This window comes from Centroberyx gerrardi, chromosome 2 (genome assembly GCF_048128805.1).
Source record: "Centroberyx gerrardi isolate f3 chromosome 2, fCenGer3.hap1.cur.20231027, whole genome shotgun sequence".
NCBI classification, from domain to species: Eukaryota; Metazoa; Chordata; class Actinopteri; order Beryciformes; family Berycidae; genus Centroberyx; species Centroberyx gerrardi.
In genome coordinates, this window is record NC_135998.1 from 9,048,304 (window position 1) to 9,059,567 (window position 11,264).

Here is an 11,264-nt window from a genome sequence, read left to right on the forward strand (position 1 = left end):
CTTAGACAAATATAAATAGTGAAGTTGATGCCTATGTATGAATTTCTTTCCAAAGCCTTTTGCCTTTCCATCAAGGCAAAGGGCGGCTGCTTTAAAGAACCTAAAATATAAGAAAGGTTTGATTTGTTTAACACTTTTTTGGTCACTGCATAATTCCATTTGTGTTATGTCATAGTTTTGATGTCTTTACTATTATTGTAATATGTGGAAAATAGTCCAAATAAAGAAAAATGTGTGTGTCCAAACTTTCGACTGGTAGTGTAAATTAGTAGGTAGAGTAAAAAAGAAAAAGAAAACACATTGTCAAAAAAAATCGCATGCCTTTGCAAATGTTTGTGTGTTTATATAATTTCCATAGCTTTCATGTTTGGAAAAGTGTCGAGTTTTCCACGACAATAGGAACCTTGCAGACGGCTCAGCTTTGAGTGCACTTGAGGAAAAAGAGGACAGATTGAAGCTTTTCGAGAAAAGGTGAGAGAAGAGGCTTTCGTTGCTGTGAGAGGATTGTACATCTACACTGAGAGTACAAACATTAGTCTTTTCCATGAATCGGTGAGTGACCCGGAAAATCCAGATGAAAGCTACAACCCCTCACTGAAGGAAATGCAAAGGAAGGGAAGTGAAGAAGTTAAAAACACAGCAAACGCCACACTTCACCTCATTCAGGAGTTTGTTTCAGCCTGCTTGAAGTGCCAGATGGGAGGGGTTGGATTCAAGATTCAGGAGTCAGGTAAGCTGTTGCCCTTCACAGAAAAGTACACTCAATTAATTTCCATTTACTTTCCCCTAATGGTCCAAACCTTATGGAACTCACTGTATTATCCAATGTGGCAAACCGCACCCATCTGGCACCTACATACAGGCTAAAACAAACCTGAAAAAAGATGACTCAGGTCTGCGGAAGTAAGAACATTTACTATTCCCCCGTGATCAGTGAAGCAAGGATAGACTGTAGTTGGAATATAAAGCCAAAGCTTTAAGAAATGAGATCTCATATTCTGTAAAGCTCAAATAAATGTGACTTTGGCTCTAAATATCGCACCACTAAAACAAACATGTTTCCATAAAACAAAATATATCTTTCCTTGTTAATTCTACCTACTGGATAGGATAAATACACATGCATGAATCACTCTGATCTTTTCAAACTCAGCCAATTGTTTGAACTTCAAAGCATTGTATACAAAAGGTAGATTAATTTGAAAACCTTTAAAGGGATTCATAATAAACTGCCTGTTAAAGCTATATTTGCCAGTTTAACCAATATTTCTAAGACGCTATCTCTCACTGAAACTGTAATTGCATTAAACTTAGCCTAATCTTGCATTTTTAAATCTCTCTATATGTTTTTTAATGTGAAGAAAGATAATGTTATCTTTGGCCAGGTTTTGAAAGCCTTAGAAGTTTTCCTTCACCCCTCCACTTTCGTAAACACAGTTATTCCTTAGTGTATAGATGTTGAAAAGGCCTAGAAAAGGCCTAATAATCAGTCATAGGGGGTTATCACACCCCAATACAAGCCCTTTCTACCCTAAATTAAAACAATAACTCTGACTGCCATGGAGAAAAAAAAACACACAGATGTCGCATAAATAATAAATATAAGACCTAGTTGGCATTTGGAGTGCTTGTATTGGTCCTGAGTACGCTGAACTCAAAAGCTATTTACACAAGTAGACCTTTACTCTGTCAGTTTCATGTCCATTTAAACCATTAAAAAAACGTCCCATAGCAGCACTTAATTACTGACGTTTAAAGGCATTACACAGAGAATTGAGAGGAAATGTTGCACTCCCAAATATGGCCTGAAGTGCTTTCAGTCTTTGAAAGGAGAGTCTGAATATTTCTGGAATTATAAACTAGGCTACTGTATTTCTGCTATTTCTCGCTCGTCCTACCTGTGACTCAGTTATGAGCGGCCGGGTTGGAAAGTCCTTGCAACAGGAGGCATCTTTCGTTCTGTTCCTCTTGTCCCAACTTCTTCTAACAATACAGCCTCAGTGATCGCAGTATCAGTTTATTCTGTGAGGCTACCGCGAGTCATGGCAGCGGGCCTTGTTCCTTGTTGCGCTGAAACTACCTACAATATCTCTTTTTTTTTCCCACCCACCGGCAACAGGTGTTTCTCTCAGGTAAAAGCGTCAGTGAAGCGGCGACGCACTTCTTGCTGCGGTGACTTTGTGCTGTCACCCTCTCTGGAGCGCTGCGACCAATCACCTCACCTCCCTCCCTCCCCCCTTTCTCTCCCTCTCTCTCTCTCTGCTCTTGTTGTTGTTTTCTAGTGTCTTGGCTCAATTAACAGTCTCCTCAAATCCCGTCAAACCAAAGCTGCCCGCCGCATTTGTAAGTAGCTCGTTTTCAGCCATTGCAATTTGATGAAAGTGACCGCCTGAGCATGCAGATAGAATGGAAGCACGATTTTATTTGCCCTTAATCCTTTGATGCCATCCAGCTTTGTTGTAACCACAAGAGGGTGTTCTTCACCAAATGTTGGTAGCGCAAAACCAGGAAAAGGTCACACTCTCTGGCCTTGGTCATTAGGCCTACTATGATAAACATTTTCCAAGCACAGTAAATGGTTTATCACACAATAACAAGAACCTGTTCAGCTTTCTATCAATCATTATTTTATTCAATGTTTCGATGAGGTTTTCTTGAAATAAAACAAATGTATGACAAAAATACAACTTTCTTTCGATATTCAACAACAAAAGGAATATGCACGAACAGCAGTGTTATATATATAGAAACTGAGAAAGTAAAACATTCCATTCAGAAATATACTATATTCAGTCGTAGTAATCAGTCTTTGGATAGCATTTCAAAGATAATCATTTGGAAGATATACAGCACTACCAAGCTTTGCATATGAGCACATATGGTACACTGTCACTCATGAATACTTGTTTAAAGATGCACTATGCAACTTCTATGCTACTGTGCAAAGAGCACTTAGTGATACTACTGTACACGAGTAAACCTTTGACCCAAAAACATACTGTTTGGAGCAGGAATAATGCAGCTATATTGTTGCAGGCAAGCAGCTGGTCGGACATCTTTTACTTATTATCTGATTGGCTCACTGTCAACCTGGTTGAATATTTCAAACTTCTTCAGGCATTTCTGTAGAGGATACACACTGAAATACCGCAGAGCAGGGAGCAGACCAAAGAGAGCTAAAAAAAACTGCAGAACAGTTAAAATGCTGCATAGTGCACCTGTGGAGAAAGACGCAGCATTCCACTGCAAAACAGTTATGATCAGCAATAAACCAACAATCGTGTCAAGTTAACTTTGTAAATTCTCAGTACAGCAGAGATTCAAGGTAAACAGCAGGCAACAGTCTCAGGATACACGGTGCGGCAAACGGGGGGGAAGACACTCTGCCAGTCACCAGCTGATCAGGCTCGATTGACCCTCAGTCGATTGGCTCAGTCGCCAAAATCTGGGATGTCATCGTAGGAGTAGCCCCGATACCCCTTGGCAGCGTAGTAGGCGATTCTCAAATGGTAAAATCCAGGAAGGAAGACGAGTATTCCTATGATGAGGACAGGAATCGTGCGGTCGGGATGCTGAAAAAACAAAAATAAACAATAAAGACCAGTAAAGCTGTTTCTTATTGGGATCTACTGTAAGCGTACATCGGTCCCTAAAACCTAAAACCTGCATGTCCTGGGTCCCACCGTGCAAAAACAAAATGTAATTCACTGGACGACTATGTAACGAGTGTGCTGGTGGAAGCATTGCTGAGGCTCTAATGCAGTGGTTCTCAACGTGGGGTCCGGGGACCACCAGGGGTCGTTGAGGGGATTCCAGGGGGTCCCCAGCAAATTGATGAATTATGAAGTTATGAAACCTCACCAATATTTCATTTAGAAGAAGTTAACAATTAGAGAATGTAGAAGGATTGAATATTTTGACCATAGTTTCTCTGTTATCTCTCTACCTACAGTACAGATAGTCATGGAATTCTGGACAAAATCATATCTAGCAATAAAAATATTCTCAGATTTGGATGCGAGAGACAAAATCTCATCGAATGTGGATCTGTGGCCCTAATGTGGACTAAATTAGGGGTCCTTGATATGAAAAAGGTTGAGAATCACTGCTCTAATGTACTCAAGAGCATCTCATTCAGGATTATTGGGCCAGGGGGGTTCAGGTCTTAACACACTTATCTCCACATTGCCAACCAGCACTACATCAATATCCTTTCAATGAGGAGGGTGTGCAGGAGGCGCACAGAGACGTCAGCTTCACTTGTCTGCGATCTGGCTTCATGTAAATCATCAGTCAATTCAAATAAAGGCAAACTAACCACCAGGAGGCACAGTCTGTCACTAAACCCCCACTGAGCTGTTTGCTCTTACCACTAGATGGCAGCCTTGCGTATTGAGTTACTGTAACTCATACTGTTAGGAAAAAAAAATGCACTGTATGGCTCATGGCAATGTGTTGCACAGCTTATTGACATATGCAGGATGAATGTAGAGTGTTTATGTATAGCCTGTTGTCCATGTTTTGCACGGCACCTATGATGATGTTGACGTTTATTGGTCCTAGCAGGAAATTTAACTTGTACATCATCAACATCTGGCAAATTGGTGACAGTACACACAATATAACAGATGAAAAAGACAGCAACATATATAACACAATATAAACAGTTGATTTGTCTCCATATCTATCAATCACACCCAATCAAATTGTTATACTCTTACAGTATTTGGTGAAGTCATTCTATTCTTTCACCTGGCATTAACAAGCCATACTGAGCGATCGGATTGTAATCGGATCGGATTATAATCGAACAGCACAAAAACGCATAAAATCAAGGTGCACCCAAGACGTACTAAACATCTGATTATTCAAAACACAGATGCATTTGGCCACATTAACATCAAAGTGAGCTAGATTAAATGGAAATAAACTTTCATGTGTGGATCCAAACAGGAAACATATGCAAAACAAACAGGTGTCAGGCAGCTCAGATAGGGAATGCTTGTAAAGAAATGGAGACTTGTGGATGGGGAAGAAGCCAGATGAGGTATTTACTGTCACATTTAAGGGACATACATTATATTTTACGAGAGGGTAATTATGAAGTGACGTGCGTGACAATCTGCATTGTGGCAAGGGGAAGAGAAATTGGATTTCAATGTGTATCAGAGACCAGAGACACATTTTAATGTCACAATCCAGATAGGAGACGCATGTTAAAGCCAGGTGCAAAGGAAGACACATTCTGATTCTGATGTGCTTTTTAATGTATGTGCATCAGAGGTGGGGACTCGAGTCACATGACTTGGCCTTGAGTCAGACTTGAGTCACAATTTTAGTTGCTTGATGCATGAAGAGAATACTCGAGAATTGCCTTGACTTGGGTTTTGGTGACTTGGGACTTGACTTTGACTTGTACTTTGATGACTTGAAAAGGTTTCTAAAGTCTTGACTTGAGATCTTGTGTTTGTGTAAATGACTTAGATTGAAAGTGATGAGATTTGTTCCACCTGACGACTGAATTTGAATTCTGTTTTCTGAATTTGTATGGAATGATTGAATTTATTGAAGCTGAAACTGATTATAGAAATCAAACTCATGATGCTCTTACCAAGTTTTTATCCTATTCAAACCATATTGCATTGAAAAGTCCTAGAGATTTAGTTTTCTTTAAGATATTAAAATGATACTAGACTTGACTTGACTTGTTGGTCTACATTGAGACTTGACAATAATGACATGACTTGACTTGGTAATCTACGTTTAGACTTGGAACCTTACTTGAGACTTCTGCCTCAAGACTTAAGACTGACTTGGGACTAGAGCAAAGTTGACTCGGTCACACCTCTGTGAACAGATTTGATCATATTGTAGCCCAAACTTACCTCCACCTTTATGGATCCTGCCAGAAGAAGGGCGCTGATGATGATCAGTAAGGAGCCAATCAAAAACAGGAAGGTTGCCAGGGCGATCGCCTTGTACGGGACCTTCGGAGGGCTTTTCTTGAACTGTTCAAAGTGTCAAACGGTTAGACAAAACAAGACATTCAGTTTTTGTGATAACAGCTCTGTGCGGTAGTATATCATCATTAGGGTTAATACTGTGTGGCAGACAGAAGATTAAGCTACTGAAGTGGTTCTCTACTGGGAACCAATGTGCCGTACAGTTAGCTTAGGTGTGGTGTTGCTTCAAGATTGTGCTCAAATATACGATAAATCACTTTCAAACAAAAATATTACATAGTAAAATTGGCTATACAAGGGGATATGGGCTGGGAGCCATGACTAATATTACAACAGTGTGAAATGGTAAGATTATGGAATCGCCTAGCTCAGTTGCCAGAGGAGAGGCTGACAAGAAAGATTTTTATCTGGGACAGAGCACATGGTTATCCATCGTCTAAAAGAGGTTTGTGCAATTTTTACTAATTTAGAACTACAACCCATCGCTAGAAATAACTTGCAGTGTAATATAAGCTCTTTCAGGGAAAAACTACTCCTCCAGCATGTGGAATAATGGGAGCGAGATATATTTGAGAAGCAACAGCTTAGAATTTATATTCAATTTAAGTATGAATTTCATACAAAGCCATGTATCATTCGTAATTTAGAAAGAAGACAAAGGTCCCTGTGCGCCCGGTTGAGAACTAGCACCCAGCCTCTGGCAACTGAGGTGGGTAGAATCAGAGGTGAACCTGAAGAACAATGCTTATGTAACTGTGTGATTTGGGTGTTACTGAGGATGAATTGAATCTTTTTTTTTTAGTGTACAAGGTTTAGTGTTTAGTTTTAGTTAAGCTTTTTATTGTACAAGGTTTAGTGACCTGAGGAATTGTTTGGTTTCTTTTGAAAAACAGCAAGAGAAAAATTGTGAATTGTGAAGGTTATATGGTATGTTAAAATGTCTTTTCAAAGAAGAGGTGTATTTTGGCTGAATTTCTAGAGTGTAGAAAAGAAAGTAAAGTATTTTGTACCCTGAAGTATGTGTAAATATTGTAATTATATGGATACAGAACTTTGTTTGTTGATTGTGTGGGTCGCCATGTTGGACGTATGTATGTGATGTCCTGTAGTGCCTTGTAAGACCATGTGGGCTGGGCACTTAGGCTAAATGGTGCATGACACTTAAATAAATCAAAAACAAACAAACATTAATGTCAATAGACATCAAAATACAATTAGCCTGTGACAATGCCCCAAAGACAGACAGACAAATATATAAAAAGTTTATCTAACTTGTTTCTTCGCAGGCAGCTCCTTGGATCCTATCTCCTCTCTTATAATCATACAAGGCTTTTAAATTGTGTTTGCCTCAAACTGAAAGCCCATGATACTGAAAAGGTTAATAACCACTGGGCTGCTGAACAACCTACAGAACAGCACTTACCAAAGAGATACAGAGAAACAGCACAATATCAAGGACGATGTCTGGTACCAAAGAAGCGTTTTCAATCTCTCACCTGCAGGTCTATGTAACCATCGTCGTCAGCAGCCAGTCTGGAATACTTGACTTTGTTGTTGGACATTCTACTTGGCATCATATCGAAGCAGGAGCTGCATGGAGAAAGAGAGAGAGAGAGAGAGGGGTAGTTATCATCCATGACAGCTCCATGATCATCCATTTCTGGCCATTTCTAAACTGTATGACAATGCATTATTTACTTCAAGCTAGCGCTCTACGACAGGGGTTCCCAAACTTTTTCATGGCAAGGACCCACACATAGATAGGCTAAACATTGAGTCAGAGGCTCCAATCTGTCCAATAGGCCCACATATGGACATAATTCTGCTGTTAAGGTGATGATATACAGGCACATTTATAGGGCAAATTTGGGGCAAAAATATTTTCTCACTGACAACAGCGTATCAGTTTGAAATCTAGCCATGCTTGATCGGAGAGCAAGTTTTGCAGGGTTTCAACATCAACCAATCAGAGACAAGAAAACTGGTTAGGTGGCCTGTCCTCAGCCCAAAACATTTTCAAAATGGTCCAACTGATACTAAATAGTAAACACAACTAGGAAATAATAGCTGTGATACTTTTTATATAGCCTAACATTTAAAGAAAGACCTGCTAGACACCAGGGTGTTTAGAACAGCAAATGGCTTTCAAGAACTGGGTATAGGTTGAATCACTATTGTGTTGTATGATTCAGTAACACATGAGTAGCAAAACAAACATTTACTTATATGAAAATGTCACCAATGGAGGCGTCCTGGTGGCTCAGTGGTCTAAGGAGTGTACCATGTAAACACAGAGTTCTGGGTTTGAGTCTGACCCAGGAAATCTGTCGCATGTCATCCCTCTCTCTCTCTCTCTCTCTCTCACAATCTTTCCTGTCTCTCTGTACTTTGAACTGTCTAATAAAGACAAAAATGTCCCCAAAAAATAATATAATAAAAGAAAATGTCACCTTATTACTTTAAGGGAAATAGAATCATCAGGGGAGGCTGGTGGCAAAAAAAAACAACATGATCCCTCCCACCACCTTCTTCCACCCGATGCCCCCCCCCCCCCCAAACTACCCTAATCTGTCCCAGAACGACCCCAAGGAGGACGACTACACATCTGATCTGATCTTCCTCAAGGCAGCACCCCATGAGTCTATGCTGGAGATTTTGGCTCCATGCGTTCTCACACTAGAGCCGACAAGGAAGACTAGAACTACTGTATATCCAGGAATGAAAGCAGTCTTTACTGCTTGGACAGTGTATGGGACGGCTTCCATCTACATGCCATCATTATTTTGGCAGCTGTCAGACCAGCTAGCCTGAGCCGCTTCCTTCTGTGAAAGCTCCAGGTTGGAGCTGCCATTAAGCAGCAGCACTTGTGGCAGCAAGAGAACAGATTTACCAGCAATCGAGGATAAAGTGTTTCCCAGACGATTTTCCATAAGTCCATCACCTTTGGGCGAAGGGCCGGGCAATATGGTTGAAATCAATATCACGATAATCATTTATTTTTTTTCGATATCGATATATACATCACGATATGGCTCACGTACGCAAAATCACATGTTAAATAATCAAATTAATGTTCATCCCATTGAACCGGATGGTAATGTTAATGTTGTTAGGTGTGATGTCAAAGAAAACTGAAATATTCCTTAAAATGTTTCTTACCTCATTCTGTCAGAGGTTTTTTTTTTTTTTTTTTTAATTGCTTGTTATCAATTTAGACAGCAGAATTTCATCTCTAATGTATGTTGTCCTGTGTGACCCCGGTCTGATTTTTGGCACCTGCCGACCCCTGTACCCATGTTTTGTTTTGTTTTTTATGAGATATATGCCGGCTGTGGTAAAGTCACCTATATGCTCATTTGTGATGTGCATATGTTTATATGTTGATGCCCTATGTTCATTTGTTCATATGTTTATATAGTCATAATATATGCCATGTGCACAGGCTGTGGAAAAAGGAGGACAGTAATATCCTAGTAATATACTATCTATCTCTTACCATATCAGGTGTAAAAAAGGTTCCCATTTGCATGAGAGCAAAAAATACAATTAGGAGACTGAAGTAGGCTATGTGTATTTGGATAGGTCTCTGAGGGGAACCTTTAGGCAAATACTGTTTTCTTTGGGTTATTGTTTTGATTACCTATTGCATCTTTGCTTTTTGTCTTATTTTTCTATTTTCTATTGACTTTATTTTCACTTCCCTTCCCATGTGGCAGGAGGGTTTCTGTACTGTACTGTATTGTCCTGTATGGTTGTGTGGAAAGAAAAACTCAACAAAATAACAAAATAAAAGAAAATCTGCTTGAGAGGAGGAGTTAAGGGTATCCAAGGAAGGGTGTTTTAATCCAACAGGCTACATTATAACCGCTCATTTATAACGTTAAATACTGTTGTTAGCTAAGTAATCACTGACAACAACAATCGCGGTTGTGTTATACAGTTACAACGTTAACTTATATGTCCAACAAACAAGTGCAGATGATGATGATTGCTGCTGGATGCCTTGCTAGCTCAGTGTGCAGGTGTGAAGACAAAATATAACCTGCTGTGTCTGTTTCAACAGCTTTATTAACGAGGGTAAAACTCAGCCACCATCCGATTAGCTGGAGCATTAGCTGTCAGCTGGTTGGAAGTTAAGCTACCAGGCGAGCTAACGTTTGTGACAAAAAAAGACAAACTGACCTGCTCGACTGCTTTTATCAAATTAATTTTCGATGCTTCTTCTCGCTCCACTTTTACTGAAGCACGCACCACAGATGTAGCTATCTGGCGCACAGTCTCTTCTCTGGATTTCTAGTACAGCAGAGCTTCTATCATGTTGTTTGTATTGCTGGAGACGCCAACTTCCTTGTTTTCTGACGTTGCGCATGCGCAGAACGAAATTGTTCTTTGCTTCTGCGTTATGATCGTTGATTAATATAGAAATTGTTGAATTATGAGCCAGCTGCTGGATATTATGAATTAGTTTATTCCAATTTATATATATAAATTAAAAAAAAACGTCTACCTGTTGCAAGCCAGTCTTTTATTGGTAACAAATCATTAATTGACCTTGAGTTGCTCTTTTATTCTTTAAGTTTGGAATAAACTAATTAAGTTGGCCAGAAGTTAACAACCATTTCCATCTTATAGTTTATGACACTGTAACAAATGCAAGAAACAAATAACCTGATCCTCTTTCCCTGACTTCTTAATCTTCTTCTTAACCCTAACCCTAACAAACTCTAAGAACAACCTTCAACTCTTTTTGCTGCCTCAGCAGAAAACATTTGCTTCTCTGTTGTTACCTTGGTAACATTTTCCTCCTTGATCCTTCACTGCATCAGACCCTGATTCAAGATGCAGGCATGTGACCTGTTCATTCTTCAATTTGCAATCTTACATAAAATAATCCACCTTCCCACATCTTCCATATCATGTATTTCCAGTGATGTAGTGGTAAATAAAAAGGTGTGTAAACTATAACCTTCATAAGTGATCATTATTAGGCAAAAATCAATTATATTTTCAGAAAAGCATTCATTTCTTTTTTTCTTCTTTGAAAGGTCTTCATGTAACTTACATTGATTTCATACTATGTATTACAGGTTTGGGGCCATTCACTAACTGAATTGAGAATGCACAGAATTGGAATTGAATTGGAATGACAGGAAACAGAATTTAATTCCATTAAATTCCACTTCTAAGAGAGGTTGACTTGACTTGCATTATAAAACATTATGAATCAAATAAAAGACAGTTCAACAAATCAAATACATTCAATCATAATGTATGTATTACGATTACATGTTATGCATTAAA

The 11,264-nt window shown here is 39.3% G+C and overlaps 1 protein-coding gene across 1 annotated transcript; it reads right to left on the bottom strand.

Annotated features, from left to right (window-relative positions):
• Positions 1–2,604: 2,604 nt before the first annotated feature.
• Positions 2,605–10,302, bottom strand: LOC139912223 (transmembrane protein 230-like). Its single transcript, XM_071899960.2, has 4 exons — positions 10,146–10,302; positions 7,460–7,553; positions 5,886–6,008; positions 2,605–3,572 (listed from the first exon to the last, which is right to left on the bottom strand). Exons 2-4 carry the CDS (start codon positions 7,538–7,540, stop codon positions 3,432–3,434), a joined length of 345 nt encoding a protein of 114 aa, XP_071756061.1. The 5' UTR covers positions 7,541–7,553; positions 10,146–10,302; the 3' UTR covers positions 2,605–3,431.
• Positions 10,303–11,264: the final 962 nt, after the last annotated feature.